The sequence below is a fragment of the Phyllobates terribilis genome, unplaced genomic scaffold (assembly GCF_046119375.1).
Source record: "Phyllobates terribilis strain yellow unplaced genomic scaffold, ASM4611937v1 Scaffold_52__1_contigs__length_9100884, whole genome shotgun sequence".
Lineage (NCBI taxonomy): Eukaryota > Metazoa > Chordata > Amphibia > Anura > Dendrobatidae > Phyllobates > Phyllobates terribilis.
The window spans coordinates 6,066,977-6,089,090 of NW_027362812.1; the positions used below are offsets into that span (position 1 = coordinate 6,066,977).

The window sequence follows — 22,114 nt, forward strand, 5'->3', positions numbered from 1 at the left end:
TATACAGGACAAGAGAAGTGGTACTGTGCAGTGTATATATACAGAATAATACAGATACTGAGAATGACACCCAGTATAATATACAGAATAATACAGATACTGAGAATTACACCCAGTATAATATACAGAATAATATTGACGCGCCCCTGGGCCTACTTGGTGTAGCGTTGCGCACGCGGGGACTACCTGGAGCCGGGCCTGTTGGGGGTAGTAGTCTCGTGGCGGTGACCCGGTCCGTGCCCAGGGAGTCAAACTGTGTGGCTGAGTATTAGCAGTAGATGTTGGAGGACTACGCCACCCGTTGAACGCAGCTATGGAGCTGCCGCTTCAGGGCAGACCGCTGAGGCCGGTGGAAGGATTGTGCAGCGTGGATGGTATAACCCCCAACGGGAGGGGTATGGCCTCAGGGCAGCCGACGTGGATGAAGGGGGTAGCAGGAACCACTCAGAGACGGTGCGGTGTAGTTTTGGGTCTTTACTGGTGACAAGGTAGACCCTCCCGGAGTACTGGCTAGCGATCGGGGCCTGGTCAGTCCGTGAGCTGATGGGATCTCCCCTGGCCAGGCGGAGTTGTAGGCCTCCCCAACTAATCGTACTCTTCTGGCTACCTTGCTAGAGGCTGATAAAAGTAGCCCACGTCCCTAAGTGTACCGTGTGGTGCTCACCCGTATGGCCGGTGACTCGGGGCCTTCTGGTAGCTTCCGCTCCACGTCGCGGTGCTGGTCCCTTGCGTGTGACCGTGCCTTCGGGTTTCTTGGCCAGAGGACCTGAAATCCCCTGCCAGGCGGTTTCTGCTGCTGGGTAAGGATTAATCCCCACAGCCTCGGACTCCAGGTCCGGTAAGAACTCTTCAATCAGGGCGAGCTCTACAGCTTCCAGCCCCTGATCTCTTTTAGCACAGCTCCCACAGAGCTCCTGATCTTTCTTTCCCTAAAGCTGCTCCACTACAGACCAGACTGTGTCTCTGTCTGTGTTCTCTGCTCTTTCTTTCTCTAACCCTGCCTCAGCCCTAGTTTTATATAGGGGAAGTTCTTCCCCTCCCAGGACTGGGCAGGAGGTGTGGCATGCATAGGATTCCTGACCAGGAGACCTCCCACCTGCTCACAGACGTAATATTGCTATTACTGTGGAAACCAGACCCCTGGGGTGCCACAATATAGATACTGAGAATTACATCCACTATACAGGACAGGAGAAGTGGTACTGTGCAGTGTATATATACAGAATAATACAGATACTGAGAATTACATCCACTATTCAGGACAGGAGAAGTGGTACTGTGCAGTGTATATGTATTTCACCCAAAATTGTACTAATAAAAGCATCATCTAGCCAAGGCAAAAATAAGCCATCACACAGCTCCAGTATATAGAGGAAATGTCCAGTGCGCTGTAGTATATAGAGGATGTGTCCCGTGTGGTGTAGTATATAGAGGATGTGTCCCGTGTGGTGTAGTATATAGAGGATGTGTCCCGTGTTGTGTAGTATGTTATGCACACACCTGGGCTGACTGGCATGTGCGTGATTTAGTGATTCCACTGTGCCATGAACCGGAGAGTGTCTGGATGGGCGTAACTAAGTATCAACCCGATCCGACCAAGTTCGCACGACGGCTAACGACGCCGTGCACCAGGGAGGAACCGAGCAGTGGGACCAGGTGCTACTCCAGGCCAGATCCCGGACACGGCTGTTGACCCACACCGGGGAATACAGGAACAGGCGGGTTAGTCTTGCACACAGACAGGTGGGTATTGGCATGCACGGCTGGAGTGCAGACAGGAGGATACTGGCAGGCACGGCTGTTATGCAGACAGGAGGGTACTGACCAGTGCGGCTGGCGTGCAGACGGGGAGGTACTAGCAGGTTGAAGCACAGGCTGGATAGAGTCCAGTACAGAATGGGATACAGGAACAGAACCGCAGATGCGGTAGACAAGCAGAGCAGAGAGGTACCACCGGAGTGGTGGGAAAGGCGGAGCAGAGAGGTACCGCTGGAGCTGTGAGCAAGCAGAGCAGTTAGAAACCGCCGGAGCGGTGAGCAAGGCAGAGCAGGCAGGAACCGCCGGAGCGGTGAGCAAGGCAGAGCAGGCAGGAACCGCCGGAGCAGTGAGCAAGGCAGAGTAGGCAGGAACCGCTGGAGCGGTGAGCAAGGCAGAGCAGGCAGGAACCGCCGGAGTGGTGAGCAAGGCAGAGCAGACAGGAGCCGCCGGAGTGGTGAGCAAGGCAAAGCAGGCAGGACCCGCCGGAGCGGTGAGCAAGGCAGAGCAGGCAGGAACCGCTCGAGTGGTGAGCAAGGCAGAGCAGGCAGGACCCGCCGGAGCGGTGAGCAAGGCAGAGCAGGCAGGAACCACTGGAGCGGTGAGCAAGGCAGAGCAGGCAGGAACCGCCGGAGCGGTGAGCAAGGCAGAGAAGAGGGGACAGGGCTCTGTTCACACAGAACAGACTGGAAGGGAAAGGCAGAACCAGATATACACAATATACTTGCAATGAAGTAGCGAGTGGACTCTTAACTCACAAACGGAAGTACAGCGACAACGAGTAGGAGTTAGGTGCAGGTTCAGACTCTGCAGAAAAAGGGAAGGTACGGACATAGAGAAAAACAGGTAACAGGCTTGGAGAGTGTTCAGACAGGAACTGAGTGTTCAGACAGGAACTGACACTGCAGCGAGATACAGGAGCGAGTCTGGGTATGCGGCCCCCAGAATGGCGGACAAACAGGCTAGAAGACACAGATAACAGGTCTGGGTATGCGGCCCCCAGAAGGCGGGACGAACAGGCTAGGAGCGTGTTCAGACAGGCCTGGGAATACAGCCTCCAGGAAGGCGGACAGGCAGGAAAAACAGAACAGGACCGGTCACATCAGGCAAGAAGCCCTCGGAGGATAAGAGTTGCTCAGGCACCAGCTTCAAGGTGGAGCTGGTTTAAATATCCAGTGACAGACAGAAATAGGCTGAGGACGCATTAGGGGTGTGCCCACAACAGCTACAAAAAACAGGAAGTAACCGGGCTGCTGCCCTAAGCAGTCAGAACAGAGACAAACAGACAGCATGAATAGAAGCCAGGCTAGCAGACTGGACTGAAGATCAAGTTTGCAATCTTGCATAGTGAGAGATGGTGCACCATGCAAGCCCGCCACCAGGTATGTTACAGTGTATATAGAGGATCTGTCCCGTGTGGTGTAGTATATAGAGGATGTGTCCCGTGTGGTGTAGTATATAGAGGATGTGTCCCGTGTGGTGTAGTATATAGAGGATGTGTCACATGATGCGTAGTATATAGAGGATGTGTCCCTTGTGGTGTAGTATATAGAGGATCTGTCAGCTCTCCTGTGTGGTGTAGTATATAGAGGATCTGTCCTGTGCGCTGTAGTATATAGAGGATGTGTCCCGTGTGGTGTAGTGTACAGAGGATCTGTCGGCTCTCCTGTGGGGTGTAGTATATAGAGGATCTGTCCTGTGCGCTGTAGTATATAGAGGATGTGTCCCGTGTGGTGTAGTATATAGAGGATCTGTCCCGTGTGGTGTAGTATATAGAGGATGTGTCCCGTGTGGTGTAGTATATAGAGGATGTGTCCCATGTGGTGTAGTATATAGAGGATGTGTCACATGATGTGTAGTATATAGAGGATGTGTCCCTTGTGGTGTAGTATATAGAGGATCTGTCAGCTCTCCTGTGTGGTGTAGTATATAGAGGATCTGTCCTGTGCGCTGTAGTATATAGAGGATGTGTCCCTTGTGGCGTAGTATATAGAGGATGTGTCACATGATGTGTAGTATACAGAGAATCTGTCCCGTATGGTGTAGTGTATAGAGGATCTGTCGGCTCTCCTGTGTGGTGTAGTATATAGAGGATCTGTCCCGTGTGGTGTAGTGTATAGAGGATCTGTCGGCTCTCCTGTGTGGTGTAGTATATAGAGGATCTGTCCTGTGTGGTGTAGTATATAGAGGATCTGTCCCATGTGGTGTAGTATATAGAGGATCTGTGCCGTGTGGTGTAGTGTATAGAGGATCTGTCGGCTCTCCTGTGTGGTGTAGTATATAGAGGATGTGTCACTTGTGGTGTAGTATATAGAGGATGTGTCCCGTGTGGTGTAGTATATAGAGGATGTGTCCTGTGTGGTGTAGTATATAGAGGATGTGTCCCGTGTGGTGTAGTGTATAGAGTATCTGTCGGCTCTCCTGTGTGGTGTAGTATATAGAGGATCTGTTCTGTGCGCTGTAATATATAGAGGATGTGTGGCGCCCTGCTGCGCAATAGTGCCACAGATCCTAGAGGGGTGCTTGGACGGATTTCTCCACAAGAGGCCCTCAGAGCATACACACACCTCCACCCTACCTCAGACCACCAGACGGAGCCCGGATAGGGACATATATATACGGAGGGTGGAGTTAGGCAGGCAGAACAGAGCAGGAAGCTCCTGCAAGTACAGCCTGTGAGTCTGCTGCAGCCACAGAGCAGAACAGTCTAGTTGTGTTTTAGTGTAGGCTCAGACACAGAAACAGGTCTGCAGCCAGTTCCTGCAGGAGTCAGTCTGCAGAGGTAGGCCAAGCTAGACTCAAGTAGCTCAGGTTAGTGAGCTTAAGGTGTACCAACGCCATAAGAGAGGTGAAGCGCAGCCTGCCAGCTGCTAGTGTGTATAGCCTAGTGAGGGCCCCGAGTAGGCTGAAGGCTAGTGGAGTGAGTAGCATTGGGGGCAGAGGAGCTGTACAAGCTCACCCCAGAAACATATACCGGACACCGGGTCCGCGTCTACAGGGCCATATATTCCCCTGTAGAGACAACCGGATTCCCTGGAAGACTTCAGGTCCCAGGATCACCCAAGAGCTGATACGTACCAGAGCCAGGAGTCACGGAGGCCCCGCAAGCAGGGAGTGTGAACTCCAAGAGAAGGCCCTATCAGAAGATCAGCAGGTGCAGGACAGTGACAAAGTTAGGCCTAGCTCCAGGCAGGTCAGAAACTTACTACACAAAGGCAAGAAACAGGAGGCCCTATACCTGCTCACTGGGGAGAATCCTGATATGCACCCTTCACCCTATAGTGCTCCGGAATGTGACTGAATTTCCACCAGTAAAAGGTACTGAAGTGAACTGTGTGTGGTTGCCAATCCTTCTTCAGACCCGGCTGGGTCCCCTCTGTCCTGCATCCCTACATTTACACTGCCCTGAGGCCCAGCTCCACCTGTGGGGAGCTATACCACCCAAGCTGCCTTAACACCGGCCTCAGCGAACTGCCGCAGCGCTGGTGATCCTCACCAGACACCACAGGTGGCGTCACGAACTTTCACATAATTATCCACCTTTTTAAAGAGAGGCCCAGGGTACGGGCCCGGGAGCCGACTACCGCGACATCCCCCAAGGCCAGGCATCAAGGCCCAGGCGCCAAGTACATCCCCATCCCCTGGGCTCGTCATCTCTTTCCTGGCGTCACGAACAGGATAGCGTGCCCGCGGCTACGGAAGGAGTTGTGCCCGTTGCCACCGGGTACTGTGCGCCTTTATTCACGAACTGTATATTGTACTGTGGCGAAGATTGATGCCATTGTTACGTCACTGTGCGAGAAGAAGGGCGTAACCACGCGAAAACTAGGAGGCGTACCTGTGTAACCGCGCGAAGTCTCTGACACGCCCCACGCACTGACGCAGCGTCAGGTCCTGGCAGGAAGCCCCAACGCACGCTCTGACGTAAGACGAGAAGCGACGCAAGGTCCTATCCGACGACCGTCACCTGCAGAGCTGCGGCCTACGGAAAAAGAAGGTAGGCCACGGTTCGCTAGGGGGATGCCAGGATGTCGCAGGAGCAGCCCGATACCGGGGTTCGGGTCGAGAACCCCGATGATCCCACCGGGGATGATGCCGCGCGGGATGGAGCAACCGCCCCATCAACAGGGCCTGTAGCGCCTATCGTACCATTGACTTTACAGTACATGCCTGGAGCAAAGTGGCTCCCCCAGTACAGCGGCAAGCCAGACACCCTGTCTGGATTCAAGCGAAAAATATGCAGCATACTGGACATGTATTCTATGATGGGCAAACAAAGAGCTGCACTTGTTGTGGGACAATTGACTGGTGCTGCGGAGAGAGAAGTAGAGACTTGGTCGGCCGCAGACCAGGAGTCAGTGTCCGTAATCTTCAAAAAGTTACAAACTTCTTTGAGGCAGACCTCCAGATGAGGTTCTACCACAGCTCACAGAAACCGGTGGACAGTGTTCGGGACTATGCCTGCCGTTTGCAAGGGGCCCTGCGGGCTCTGAAACAGGTCAGTCCAACCAGCATAACTGATGAAAGTAAAATGCTAAAAGAACAATTTGTCCGGGGGCTGAGGTCCCAAGAGGAGAGCAGGACTGTGCGTTGGTGGTCCTTGGATCATCCAGATGCTACCTTTAAGGACATGGCTATAAAGGAACTGCAACCCCTGGAAACAGCAGATACTGCTATACAACATTACCAGGGTAGGGCCACTCCAACGCCCGCAGCACCCACCTTTTCCCCACTGGCTAATGAAGCTAAAGTGCAGGCAGCGCCCCCTTGTGAGCTGGACAGTCTGGGCTCAGAAGTGCGCCAGCTGACTAAAAACCTGGTCACTCTGATGAGTGCCCTGCAGCTACGGACGGAGCCAGAGACGGAGGGAAGGATCCTGCTAGCCGACTGCCCTGAGGATGTCCCCTGGATGAGAGGAAGGAGGAGGACGCCGTCGCCCCGGAGGAGGACAACGCCGCCCGGGAGGAGGAAAACGCCACCTCGTGGAAGGACCAACAACCAGCGCCACCCTCAACGAGAGTTTGTCAGCCACCGCTGCCAGAAGGCAGGCCACACAGTGCGCAATTGCCCTTTAAAAGAGCAAACCCTCGGTCCGAGGGTCAACACCCGGGAATAGACTCAGCAGGCCCCTCAGACTGGCACAGCACGTTCGTGGGAGGAAGACCTTTCCTGTCCATAATCCTGGACGACATTGAGATACCTGCCCTGCTGGACACTGGATCTCAGGTAACCATAATGCCTGATGCCCTTTACAAGAGATTCTGGTCCATGGACAATCTCCAACCCCCAGATACAGATTTCTCCGTTTATGCCTCTAACAACCTCCCTCTTAACCTAGTCGGGGTTAAGGATGTGGCGGTAAAGGTGGGGAGAGTGGAGCTGAAGGACCAGGGGTTCATTGTAGTAGAGACTCTCTCTGATGAGAATGGACTGTATATGGTACCAGGTACTAATATTGTTGATAACTGTTTGGAGGAAGTGGTGTTTTTACTCCAACAGCTCGCTGACGTCGCCAGACCGGGGCAGAGGAGAGCCCTCCAGAAGGAGATTCGAGCCCTGATGTACCAGCAGCAAGTAAAGTTATCCGGTGGTGAGATTGGTAATGTGCGGGTAGCAGACCCGATGCCCATTGTGATTCCCCCAATGAGTGAAATGCTTATATGGTGTAGAGCAGCAATAGGTCTTAAAGGACAGAGTTACCAGGCGGTAGTAGAACCCCTTAGCTCAGAGCACAGACCTACACTCTTAACTGCCAGAGGGGTAGTGGATGTACGCAATGGGAGGGTGCCCGTCCGTCTTCTCAACTATGGGGAAGACGAGGTCAGATTACCACGATATACCACTGTTGCCAAGTTACTTGCTGTAAATAACAACTCCATCCACACGGTGGAGTCCTTAACCTCCCCAGACCAAGTGGAGGATAATGACCCGGCAACCCAGGTGGAGGACTGGTGTCAACAGATCCATGTTGGGACAGACACCACTCCAGCTCACCAGAAACAGGGGGTACACCGGGTGGTTCAGGAATACGCGCAGGTATTCAGCAAGCACCCACTTGACTTTGGGAGGATTTAGGGGGTACAACATCACATCCCCACAGGCAACCATCCCCCCATCAAAGAACGGTACAGGCCTATACCACCAGCACACTACCAGAAAGCCAAGGAGATGTTGCACGACATGAAAAAGGCAGGGTAGTAAGGGATAGTTGTAGTCCCTGGGCAGCTCCCCTAGTGTTAGTCAGGAAGAAGGATGGAAGCATGAGGATGTGTGTAGATTACAGAAAAGTAAATCGCATTACACATAAAGATGCATACCCTTTATCACGAATAGAGGAATCCCTGGCTGCCTTAAAGTCTGCAAATCAAATTACTTTTCCACCCTTGACCTCACTAATGGGTACGGGCAAGTAGCTGTGGCTGAGGAGGATAGGGAGAAGACGGCCTTCACCACCCCGATGGAACTCTGCGAGTTCAACAGTATGCCGTTTGGACTCTGCAATGCACCTGGAACGTTTCAGAGATTGATGGAGTGCTGCCTGAGACACCACAACTTCGAGACTGTGTTACTATACCTGGACGACGTGATTGTGTACTCCAAGACGTATGAGGACCACTTGAAGCACCTGGCGGAGGTATTTGAGTCACAGTCCCAGTATGGGATGAAGCTGAAGCCCTCAAAGTGCCACCTGCTCAAGAGAAAGGTACAGTACCTGGGGCACATTGTCAGTCCAGAGGGAGTGGCACCAGACCCGGAGAAGGTCACTGCCATCCAGAAATGGCCGGAGCCGAAGAACCTCAAGGAGGTACGTCAGTTCCTGGGACTAGTAGGATACTACCGGAGGTTTGTAAAAGATTACACCAAGAAAGCAGCGCCTCTGCAAGACCTCCTGGTAGGACAGTCCCCCCAAAGGCAGAAATCCCCCATTCCACTGGGGTGAGGAGCAAGCCGAATCATTTCAAGAGATGAAGGAGATACTGACAGGCGACGAGATCCTAGCCTACCCTGACTACAGCCAACCGTTCTTGCTGTATACTGATGCCAGCAATGAAGGATTAGGAGCTGTCCTAAGTCAGAAGCAGAATGGCCTAGAGAAAGTGACAGCCTATGCAAGCAGGAAGCTCCGCCCGACTGAGAGGAACCCAGAGAACTATAGCAGCTTCAAGTTAGAGTTCCTGGCCTTGGTCTGGGCCATCACTGAAAGGTTCAAGCACTACTTAGCCTCCAGCAAGTTCACTGCCTACACTGACAATAACCCCCTGACTCATCTTGAAACAACCAAGCAAGGAGCCATGGAACAGCGATGGATGGCTCGGCTGTCCAATTACCAATTCACAATTAAATAGCGGGCGGGCCGCAAGAACGCCAACGCCGATGCCCTGTCCAGGATGCCTCACCAGTCAGACACAGAAGAAGAAGTGGATGACCTGGAGGAGATTGAGCTACCTGCCTTTCACCGGAATGGGATGATCCACGAGTAATGAGCCTCCAGGAGGCAGCGTGGTAAGACGTTAAACCCTTTGCCTCACCACAGCTGGAAGGAGACCAAGGACAGCGACCTGGTTGTCAGCCGTATCAAGGAGCTGATAACCCAAGAAGGTTCCTCCCTGGAGAAAGATGCATCTTTCCAAGCAAAACAGCTGTGGAATGAGAGAAGCCGGCTGTTCATCTATCGAGAGAAGCTGTGCCGGAGGTACATCAATCCCAAGACCCACGAGATGGTATGGCAGATAGTGGTCCCCAAGATGGACATCCAGATGGTGTTGGAGGCCTACCACGATCAGGCGGGGCACTTTGGCTGGAAAAAGCTAGAAACCCTGCTAAAGTGTCGATTCTACTGGGTGGGAATGCGCAGCTCCATTGAGAAGTGGTGCAGAGACTGTGGATCCTGTAGCCTCAGAAGAAAAGACTACAGCAGCCAGAAGGCGCCCCTGCAACCCATCAAGATGGCTTGACCCCTGGAGATCGTGGCGCTGGACCATGTCAAGCTGTCACCCAGCAGGTCAGGGTACTCCTATGCCCTGACCATGGTAGATCACTACTCCAGGTTCCTGGTGGTCGCCCCTGTCAAAGACCTGACGGCAGAAACAGCAGCAAAAACGTTCCAAGCATATTTCTGCAGACCCCATGGATACCCTGAGCAGGTGCTGACAGACCAAGGCCCAGCCTTCGAGGCCGAGTTGTTCAAAGAGTTCTGCCATTTGTATGTGTGTAGGAAGATAAGAACTATACCGTACCACCCCCAAACCAATGGTCTCTGTGAAAAGATGAACAACATTGTCATCGACCTGCTGAAGACCTTACCACTTGAGGAGAGAAATCAGTGGCCAGACCTACTACCTGACCTGGTAGATCTGTACAATCACATACCTATGAGTTCCACCAATTGCACTCCAGCATATCTCATGCGAGCAAGACCAGGAAAGTTGCCCATGGACCTGGAGCTTGGTGTTGCAGAACCAGAAGCAGATATGTCCACTGAGGACTGGGACACGTCCAGACAGGAGCAGTACAGAAGAGTACAAGCCTGTGTCGAAGACAGTCTCGCTAGGGTGAAGGACAAGCAGGAAGACCACTATAATAAGAGTGCGCCAGCAGAACCCTTCACACCAGGATAAGTGGTATTGAAAAGGAAAAGGAGAAACCACAAACTTGATGACCAGTGGGAGACAGAACCCTACCCTGTGTTGAATTTATAGGTTTGATAACAGGAAGACGTGTTTGATTAGCAAAGATGAAGGAAGAACAACTGCAACGGTATCTAGAGACCACCTGAAGTTGTGTCCAGAACTGCTAAAGCCCCAAGAAGAAGTGCCTCTCATCACCCCGGAGGAACCTGAAGAAGCAGTAATACATACTGATTTAGGAGATTTCCCGGCAGATTGGCCTCAAATAGGAGGAGCAGTCATAATCCCAGTACTCCACTTCTTTCGACAGCCAGAAGACCCTCCACAGCCAGATGAACCTGTAAGTGCTGCAGAAGAGCCTAGTGCTGCAGAAGAGTCAGCTCAAGAAGAATCCCCGGACGAAGCATCCCCGGCAGGAGCAGAGCAAGAAGGCCCAGCCAATGGTGAACTTGCCAGGCCCAAAGGGAGGTTAAGGCAGTTTTTCAATACCATCACTAGTAGAACAAATCGGGTAACTGACAACACAGATACCACACATTCTATGAAGAATCCTTTATCGTGATTAGTAATTCTTCTATATAAAGTAAATGACATGTGGGAGTATGGTGATGATTACCGCACCCATCCTTCTAAAATAATTCCAGTGCAGAAGAACAGCATGTAGTCTGACCTGGGTATCAGGGGTGTATTAAGGATAGCCAGGGCCCCGCGTGGCCCCCCCACGTGACGGGTCGGAGGTCACCATATACCTGAAACATTATTATTGAAAAAAATAGCTGCCGAGTGAAACTAACCTAAAAAACATCCATTAATCTAAAATTTACCTTCAGTTAAAAAAAATACTTTACCCATAGTATTGAACAGACCAACTTTAATATGTAATCAAGTCTCTTGCCAATTTTCACAAGGTTTTCATATCAATAGTGCAACAAACACAGAATACAGTAGAAAACATTAACAATATAACACTTCCATTACAACAGAAACATCAGTCATTATATCTAAAAGTGTCAAATGCATAACAATAAATAAATATATATTTTTCAAAAGCTGTCAGAACCATAAACTGTAGAAGCAAAGTATCCTCTCCCTAAGCCTAAGCTCCAGCATACCAGATAGTTTTGGGGTATGTTACTTGCTACATTTAATAGGTTAATTTGAACTTTAGCCTAGGGATGTTAGTAAAGATTTGTCTCTGGAAGTGTCACCCATTTCCCCTGTATGAGGTTGACCAACCAAACTGGAGGCATGAAGGAAAAAAAAAAGAAAAACCAACAGATTAAGGCAAGACCTCACCTTTTCTGAGTAATATAAGACTCATGTTTAAAGCAATACTGCAGTTTTTTTGTATTACGGCACTGGAGTAGAGCCACTAATCTAAGTTCCCTGCCCCTAGTCTCATCCTTACCAACCGGCATCTTCATCTGTATTCCGTGAGGCTCCTGACGTTCTCCAGCAGTTTGTGACCTGCTGGCTTGCTCCAGTGTTTGCTGGCCTATCAGGAAGTCATAACTCAATTTAAGCCCATGAGATCCAGAACAAGGCCAGCAACAGGCCCCCACACTTATACTGAGAGCTTCTGACCATTACTTCAGGTCAGTCCAAAGTTGCAGTCAAAACATGGCTGTGGGACTGAAGCGGCGCTGGGAAGAGCTGAAGACAGTGGCTAGTAAGTATAATAATAGGGTTAAGGAACCACTAGTTTAGTTGCACCACACCAGAGCTGAAATAAAAGAAAACAAACCCTGGAGTGGGGCTTTAACCAGGTGACAAAACTGTCACTATCTGTGATTACTGTGCAGGCGGAGGAGAGCAGAGGTGTGTGATTCCATATACTGCTCTGCATCTATCTCAGGCTGTGTGGAATAATGCCCTGGTACCTGAGGTAGATGCTGAGCGCTGTATGTGACACGTGCTGATCGGACACTGCAGCTCTCATCTCAGTAATGTCCTGCTGCTGTGAGACAAGAACTGTAATGTGCCATCAGCACTTGTAACAAACAGCGCTCAGCATTTAGCCCAGGTGCCTGAAATTTATTCCCCAAAGCCTGGGATGGATGCAGAGCAGTATATAGAATCATACACCACTGCACAGCAATCAATAGAAGGCAGATTTTTTTTTTAACTAGTTAGACATGAGTATTATATACAGAGAAAGCCAGCTCTCATATCCTCTGCGATTGTGCGCTTTATCCTCTGCCTGACACCTCCTGCACATTATTGGGTAACATCATACAGGGAAAAAAGTAAATGCCCCCTTAGTTGAAGGGGAAATTGGCATAAAGTTTTCAAGTAATTGTAAAAACTAAAAATGGCTGCTGTGTCAGTCTGTGTGTTTTGTGAGTAACTTACAGTTTGGCTGGTACTTTGAAGAGGAAACACACGATGGTATGTGCTGTGCTTGAATTTTCAATACCTAAAAGAAATGAGGCAAAAAATAATTTTTCTTAACATCTGTTTACACATATACATAGTAACAGTCATCCTTCAACCTTAAAAAATAAGTCCATCTAGTTCAAGCCATAGCCTAACATGCTGATCCAGAGGAAGGCAAAAAAAAACCATGTGGCAAACACTAAGCTCCACATTGGGGAAAAAAATTCCTTCCTGACTCCATACGACAATCAGACTAGTTCCCTGGATCAACGCCCTATCAAGGAATCTAGTATACAGTGCTGTGCAAATTAATTGGGACAAAGCCAAAAAAACCCATATTTTTGAATATTTAATAATAAAATGTTATAATGCACTGTTACATACAAATTATAGTAAGAAATATGTCCTCCTTTAGCAGATATGAGATTTTCAATGCGTTTTGGCATTGATTCTACCAAGTTTTTGCATAAATTCTTCAATTCTTCATCATGGAACCACACTTGTATGGCACTGTTTATCATGCGTTCTTTGGTTGTACAGTCCATTTTGCCAAGACGTCTCTTCACAATGCTCCACAAATTTTCTATAGGATTTAAGTCTGGTGAATTGCCAGGCCAGTCCAGCACTTTTACTTTATTTTCTTCCAGGAATTTCTTCACACACTTGGAATTGTGGCATGGAGAAAAAGTACACTAAACCACTCCTCACAGAAACAAGCTCTCAACTGAAGCTGAGGGGGCAGCTAGCTGTTATTTTCTGACTAAAACCAGTCAAACCACATTTTGTTACTCACGGTTGTACACTCACACCTGTTCAAAAAAGTTAAAACTGGTTTGAATCACTGACTGGTAACCAACTTACGATTTTACTTAAAAAATGCTTTGTCCCAATTAATTTGCACAGCACTGTATATAATCTGTAATATTATACTTATCAAGAAAGGCCTCCATGCCCTTCTTAAATGTTAGTAGTGAATCCCTCATTACAACATCATGCGGCAGAGAGTTCCATAGTCTCACTGCTCTTACAGTAAAGAATCCGCGTCTGTGATTATGATTAAACCTTCTTTCCTCCAGACGTAGAAGATGCCCCCTTGTCCCCGTCTCAGGCCTCAGAGTAAAAAGATCAGTAGAAAGGTCTTTGTACTGTCCCCTCATATACTTGTACATACCGTGTTTCCCCGAAAGTAAGACCCCCCCGAAAGTAAGGCAGGGTGGGGGGTTTCGGGGGGGTCCGCCAATGTAGGGCACCCCCCGATTGTAAGGCAGGGTAGCGGGGGGGGGGCCGGGGAATGTAAGGCTGATTCGTCACAGGCTCCCTAGCCGGCTCGCAGCTGATTGGCCGATCAGCCTGTTCGTCACAGGCTCCCTAGCCGGCTCGCAGCTGATTGGCCGATCAGCCTGTTCGTCACAGGCTCCCTAGCCGGCTCGCAGCTGATTGGCCGATCAGCCTGTTCGTCACAGGCTCCCTAGCCGGCTCGCAGCTGATTGGCCGATCAGCCTGTTCGTCACAGGCTCCCTAGCCGGCTCGCAGCTGATTGGCCGATCAGCCTGTTCGCCACAGGCTCCCTAGCCGGCTCGCAGCTGATTGGCCGAATCAGCTGCGACGTCACCGCCTGCAGGCTCGCTCCGATTGGTCCAGCTTCCCCGGCATCCGAATCGTCAGCCCGGCACCGCAGAGGAGATCGAAACAGAAGGAAAGTAACGGTAAGTTCCGAAACTCTCTCTGTGTGTGTGTGTGTGTGTGTATACGATATGTGTACGGTATGTGTATGGGTGCCGTATGGGGCTGTGTGTGTGTGTGTATACGATATGTGTACGGTATGTGTATGGGTGCCGTATGGGGCTGTGTGTGTGTGTGTATACGATATGTGTACGGTATGTGTATGGGTGCCGTATGGGGCTGTGTGTGTGTGTGTGTGTGGTGGCAGAGTGGGGGGCAGAACCACTGTATGGGGAGGCTGCATACTGTTCAGCCTGTTTTTTTTCCCAATGTAAGGCCTCCCCCGAAAGTAAGGCAGGGTGGGACTTTTGGGGGTAAAATTAATGTAAGACAGGGCCTTACTTTCGGGGAAACACGGTAGTAATAAGATCACCCCTAAGCCTTCGTTTTTCCAAACTAAATAACCCCGAGTGAAATTGATAAGAAAGTGTGTGTCAAATGCGAGTGTACTTGAGAAACACTTACTAGAAAGTCACTGGATCTCTGTTTTGTCTTTCTCCAAGAGCTTCTTGGTCCTGACACGTGTTCCATTGATCAAATCATGAGAGAAGTTCCTGCAGACAAACCCTGAAAAACATAATGCGAGTCACTTCTGACCAGATTGTCATCTACTTTTCTCAGAACGTCTACTTCTACTTCTCTTAACGTGAGAAAATGGCTGTGGATTTTTAACATTTCTTTTACTTTGTTAGTCCCCTTAGGCAACTTGAAACTGAACGTTAGATCACTTGTCTATATTCAAAAGTACTTTTGCATTGCTACATATAAAATCACTATTGCCTGTGAAGCCCAACCACAGAATGACAGTGGCATGTGAAGAGAACCTAGTATGTCCATATCCTCAAACGCTATTGACGCGCCCCCTGGGCAGCGGGGTACTCGCCAACCGGGCCTTGATGGATTTGGGGGATGTCACAGTGGCTGGCCCATTCCGTGACCCAGGGTGGTCAGTCCAAAAATAAAAGGGGGGATAAAAATGTAAACCAAAAAGGGGAAGTAGGGTAGGTTTGTAAATGTTCGTGACGCCACCCGTGGTACCCGGTAATGACTACTGGCGCTGCGACAGTCCTCTGAGGCCGGTGTTCCGGGCAGCTTAGTTGGTGCTACTCTCCACGGGTAGAGTAGGCCTCAGGGCAGTGTAGATGTGATGTAGAGTGGTGGCGGGTGCTGTGCCGCTGTAGAAAGAACAGGCAGAGATAGCGGTTGAAGTCATCCGAGTCTTTACTCACTTTTTATCAGCTCAGAGCTTCTCTCTGCTGTCACACGGCGAGCTGCGGCCGCCAGGGTGGGGCTCAGCACTTTCCAGGTAGTTCAGGAGCACCTGCCAGGACCCCGCTCTAGTGTGTTCCTCTCTTGCTCAATTTCTCCCGCCGTGTGTTCCCCACTGAGTCCCGTACGGGTGCTGCAATCTCTCTATGGGCAACGTGTAGTTCCCGGACCGACTGGGCGCCCTTTTTGGTGACTTGTGGTGAGGCTGAGGCGTAAGGCTGGGTCCCTCTGGGTAAACTCAGATTAGGGCATACAGGTGGCGACTCCGCTCCATCCGTATCCCCCTGGGATCCACATAAGCCTCCGGATTCTTCCGACAGAGACGTGAAGTACAAAGTCAGATTGGGGACCGGTTACCCCTCTTGCGGCCGGGTCCCTCTGGCTAGGCCAGAATAAGGTATGCAGGTGGTGGCTCCGCTCCGTCCATATCCCCTGGGATCCTTTCGCCTGTGGAGCTTGACTCCTCTGCTCCCCTCCTGGGCCTCCTACTCTCAGGACCCTGACCGAGACAGAGCCTACAGCAACTCTGCCCTGCTCCTCGTCTCGAGGCCTGAGACCGAGGACCGTGGACCCTCAGCTGGCTGCAGCGTTGTGCTGTCTACCGACCAACGACCCACAACCAAAGACAATGATACCAAGATGGCCTCCATATATATATGATCCAGCTAAGTGCTCAAAATAAATGCTTCCTCCACCCTCACTCACTACATGGTTCCCCCCAACTCCTCCATTCTGGCCCGGGGCGGCACTATGGTGCATATAGGCCCCCTTCAGAACTGGAGTGGTGTAGTGTTGAGTGTGTGTTTGGGGTCCTGTATGGTACTCCATCCTTACCTGGAAGAGGAGATATCACACCCTTAAGTGGGGTGCAATAACTCTGTGGCGACTGAGCCCGCAGGGGCGCCACATTATTGACCTGCAGTGCAGGTTAATAGTATAGAAAAGTGCCCAACCGCTGTACTGAACGTGCAGCTCATGGGAAAAAAATGGAATTTAAATCATTCCAAGAACCTTTACTGGCCTTCAGTCATACAGGTGTGTACAAAGCATCTACAATTGCAGCCCATAGCACTGCGAGTGGCTCCTGCAAGCACGTGTGACGCTCACAGCCCTCCCTGGGAAGATGGGGGGGTACTCAGAGCCGGGTCAGATGTTGGGGGATGTAGCCGTGGCCTGGACCCGTTCCGTGCCCAGGGCCGTCACATTAAAAGATTTAATGGGCTTTCAGGGTTGGTGTTAATTGAGTGGTTGTATTGACTACACCACCTGTGGTGCCTGGTGATTCTCCACCAGCTCTGCATTCAGTCCTCTGAAGCGGGATGTAGCGGCAGCAGAAGATGGTACTACTCCCCACAGGCGGAGCAGGGCCTCAGGGCAGAGAGGACAAGAGGATGGGAGCTGTTGTGGAAGATGTTGTGCGGTGTAGTGCGGTGCCGCGTTGCAATAAGAAACCGGAGGCCATAGGGGTAGTCCTCCAAGCTTTACTCACGGTAGAATGCTCAGCTGCAAGGCTTCTCCCTGCTCCTCACGGCGCGCTGCGGCCACCAGGACCGGGGGTCCGACAACCTCCGGGTAGTTCAGGTGCTTTGGTCAGGACCCCGCACCAGAGTGTTCCTAGACTTTCCCACTAGGTCCTCTCCTGTCCGTTTGTGGTGCGTTTACTAAGGCCGGGTCTCCCTCTGGACTATGCACAGAACAAGGGTACGGGTGGCGACTCCGCTCCGTTACCCGGTGGGATCCACTGAGCCTCCGGGCTTCTCTGACTAAGACTTGTAATGACAGAGTCAGATATCGGGGGCCGGTACCCCTTTTGCAGCAGGAATCCCTCAGACTAGGCCAGAATAGTGAGGACAGGTGGCGTATACCGCTCCATCTTCATCCCCCTGGGATCCTTTTGCCTGCGGAGCTATACTCCTCCGCTCCCCTCCAGACCTTCTTAAGTAAGGACCTTGACCGGGTAGAGACAGCCGTTAACTCTTGCCCGTTCCTCGACTCAAGGCCAGAGTTCGAGGACCGTGTCCCCATCAACTGCAGGTTCACACAGAAAGCCACGTTCAGCGATGAAGATCACAATCAAAGACCTTGAACTTAAGATGGCTGGCTATTAAATATGAATTTAGTACGTGTAACCTCTAAGTGTATCCTCCACCCTCACCCACTACTAGGTTGACCCTTACTTTGGTTCCCCCATCTCCACTTATCCCGGCTGGGGCAGCACCCTGGTGCCTTAAAGCCCCCCTACAGGTGGGAGAGATGTAGTGTTGAATGCAGAGGTGGGGTCCTGACAGCTGCACCATCCTTACCTCGAAGGAGAGATACCACACCTCATTAAAGAGATGCAGTACCCCTTTGGCGACCGAACCCTCAGGGGCGCCACACACGCCCTGGCACTTTGACTGATAGCTGACTCTACAGTGATGCACTGCATCGCGAGAGGTCAAATTGCTAGGGTGTGCTTACAGCAGCCACTCACATGTATGACTGAACACCGGCAGTTCTTGCGATGAAGTCTATTTCTCTCTTCTCATCTCTCAAACAATCCTGCTATTACATATAGACGCTTAAAAAAATTAAAATATCTTCTGGTAAACAGCCACCTTGGGGGGCCAGCAGCTAAGGGTTTATTTGGATCCAAGGGCCCAAGCTGGGGCTGCCACCCATGTGGCTCTTGCGTGGCGTGCCTCAATATAGAGTCTACGAAAATCTTTACAAATTCAAATGGTACGAAGCAATATAAGGTTACTCATACCATCACATGTACCACAGTTGGGGTGATCTACAGTGCAAAATGCCCTTGCAACAGAATATATGTAGGCCTTACATCAAGAGAACTCCGAAGAAGAACTAGAGAACGCGTCTTGGATATCAAGGCAGCAAAAGAAATTTACAATGTGGATGAGCTCAAGACATTACCGCGTCACTTTATGAAGTTTCATAACAGTGACCCTTCTGGTCTCCAGTTGAGTGGTTTTGATAGGGTCTACCCAGGCACTAGAGGAGGTAACTGGAAAAAAATCCTGGCACAGAAGGAGGCAAGGGGGATCACTGTGTTGAACACCTTAACCCTCCATGGTCTCAATGAGACAAATAGTTTTGTTTCATTTCTTTAATATTGTTGGGTGGTTCCTAGTGGAGTGCATTGTATTATGGTCATTTTACTTTTAATCTTATTTTAATTGTTTTTATTCGTTTATACTTACGTTTTCTTCTTTCCTTCTCTTCTTAGTTCTTTCGCCTGACGTTTGCTATTTTTCAGAGTTGGTCATCTTCTTGAGCGTCATCATCACCAGTGCATTTGAACCTCTTTTTATATTTTAAAGAATTTAAATATCTTCTAGTAATATATGTATAATGTCATGCATTTATGTGCCCCATGCCTTTTTGTTATATAAATATATTTTTCATCTCATCATATTTTTCACTATATATTCACTAGCACAATTGCACTGTATGGGTCATATTATATGATAGGTGTCACACTATCCATCATATATCATAGATATATAATTTTTTCATATGATATATATTCTCCTATAACATTTTCACGTTATTATCTCATATACGTCCCTGGTATCCTGTTATTAATTTCCAGGGCAGGTCCTTGTTAGCTAGTGGACTGAAAAAAAGGTAATTAGCTCATATCACCTGATACTCACAGGAATCCCAGGCTCACGGATTAGTGTCCAGCATAAACTTGTAAAGATATATAGAAAAAGTAAAATCCGGTGCCACAAGCGATAAATCCTTTATTCCAAAAATTAAAAATCACATGTCCCTAGGAGGGGAACAACTGGACGCGTTTCGAGGACACAGCCCCTTAATCGTCAGTATACAAATGAATTAAAAAACAACACATTTATAATAAAAACTGTGACCACCCCTAAGCATGTGTGATAGATTAGTATACACATTAGGATATTAACTCCTACTTAGACAAGATTTGCGTGCAACAAATTCTCATAGAATATACAGACATAGACTTAGGGGGAAAAAAAAACAAAAAAAAAACTTTTTTGTAAATAATTTGCCATATAGATGCACAGAACAGAATATGCATATAATATTATAAATGCAAGTATATATATATATATAATTCAATAAAAAAACATTAAATCTGATCTATAATTCATACCTTGCGGTATCCGTGCATTTAATTTCAATATCCACAATTTTTCTTTGTTATGGAGCATTTTTTCCCAATTACCGCCACGATGGGGACGTGGTACTCTCTCTATGCCTGTAATATTTAATGTGCTTATATTGCCCGCATGTACCTCTCTGAAATGTTTGGAGAGACCTGATAACCTGATGGATTTTGAGGCAGGATTTGCTCCTGTAATATGTTCTGATATTCTTGCCTTAAGGGCTCTGGTAGTGCGGCCTATAGAATATTCTGAACAGCTGGCACAAGTTGCCATATAGACAACATGGGAGGTGTTACAATTTATATAAGACTCTATGTCATATTTTCTACCTGTATGTAAATCAGAGAAACTTGAACCCATAGCGACATATTTGCACATACAGCATCTATTTTCACCACATTTATACATGCCGACATATTTCAGCCAGGTGGGACTTTGTACTTTATTATCCAAAAATACGCTGGGTGACAACATATTGCGTAGATCCTGACCTTTCCTTGAAACCACCCTACAGCCTGCTTCCAATATATTAGACAATTTGTCATCCTGATATAATATGGGTAAGTTCTTGAGAAAGATTTGTTTAATGTTGTAAAAATGATCACTATATGGCGTAGAGAAAGTTAATGAAGATTTAGCCTTATTGGAACTATGTTTTACTGATTGTGTCAACAAACCTTCTCTATCTTTAGATATAGCTATAGATATAGCCCTATCGATCATCCATTTTTTATATCCCCTAGACCTCAGTCTCGCTGACATGGTTTTAGTTTCCTCCTCAAAACACTCTTGTTCACTGCAATTGCGTCTAGCTCTAATGAACTCACCCACTGGTAAATTTTTTATAACATGTTTTGGGTGGCTGCTTTCAGCTCTCAAGAGAGAATTGCTGCTAAGGGGCTTGCGGTAAAGTTTAGAGGCAATTTTCCCTGTACTCACACAACCAGTCAATACGACATCCAAAAACGGAGTGGACTCCTTGTGAATCTCCATAGTGAATTTCAAATTGTAGTTGTTATTCTCCAAATAATTTAGAAATTCAGTAACAGGTGGTGCGGGAGACCCCGATGACAGACCCCATATGAGGATCATGTCATCAATGAATCTCCCGCACCACCGAATATTGTTCCTATATGGACAACATTCATTGAAAATATATTCTTCCTCCCATCTTTTCATATAAACATTGGCCAGTGAAGGGGAAAACTTAGAGCCCATCGGACAACCGCAAAGCTGTAAGTAAAATTTATCATTGAAGATGAAAAAATTACTCTTCAAAAGAAATTCCAAACTCAAAAGCAAAAATTCCTTGACACCATCAGTAAAAATGTCAGTTAGATTCAAAAAATATTGCACAACCCTCAATGCCTTATCGTGAGGTATTGAGGAATACAACTGGACAACATCACATGTTATCCAATTACAGTCCTCCTGCCAAGACATAAGATTAATGGCCTGCATTAAATGCTTAGTATCTTTTATCATACCTGGTGATCCCTCCAGTAAGACACGCAATCTGGAATCCACCCACCCTGAAAGTCTCTCATGGAGGGAATGTATACCCGCCACGATTGGCCTCAGGGGAGGTGGAAACACTGACTTATGCATCTTAGGGAGGGCATGAAAAATCGGAATAACAGGCTGATCTGGAGACAAAAATTCCTTCATTTTGGAATCAATGGCTCCAAGAGCTACTCCTTCCTCCAGTAGCCTGTTTAATTTTATAGTAAAATTCTTTGTGGGATCAGAGACTAAGGGGCGGTAGGTGGTGGAATCAGATAATATATCCTCTACCAATTTTTTATATAATCCTGAATCCAGAATCACCACCGAACTCCCCTTGTCTGAAGGTCTAATGACAATGGTAGAATTAGCCCTTAGGGAAATTATTGCTTCCCTTTCCCTTTTGGAAAGATTATTTGATACTCTCAATTTTCCATCATCCAAGAGATTATTTAGATCCCTTTCCATTGCGGCTTGAAAGGAATCCATAGCTGGTATCCTCGCCGCAATGGGATAATAACTTTCGTTGGATGTAGCAAAATTGGATATTTCCAAGTCACTTACCCATATTATATCAGGATGACAAATTGTCTAATATATTGGAAGCAGGCTGTAGGGTGGTTTCAAGGAAAGGTCAGGATCTACGCAATATGTTGTCACCCAGCGTTTTTTTGGATAATAAAGTACAAAGTCCCACCTGGCTGAAATATGTCGGCA

General features: G+C 48.7%; 1 protein-coding gene across 1 annotated transcript in view; it reads left to right on the plus strand.

The window, feature by feature from the left end:
• LOC141191742 (microtubule-associated serine/threonine-protein kinase 3-like) overlaps nt 1-19,067 on the plus strand; it is a 41,032-nt gene extending 21,965 nt beyond the window's left edge. Inside the window, exon 8 of the mRNA XM_073661670.1 lies at nt 18,976-19,067. Within this exon, the coding sequence (XP_073517771.1) occupies nt 18,976-19,067 (92 nt within the window). The remainder of the gene's footprint in view (nt 1-18,975) is intronic.
• Nucleotides 19,068-22,114: the final 3,047 nt, after the last annotated feature.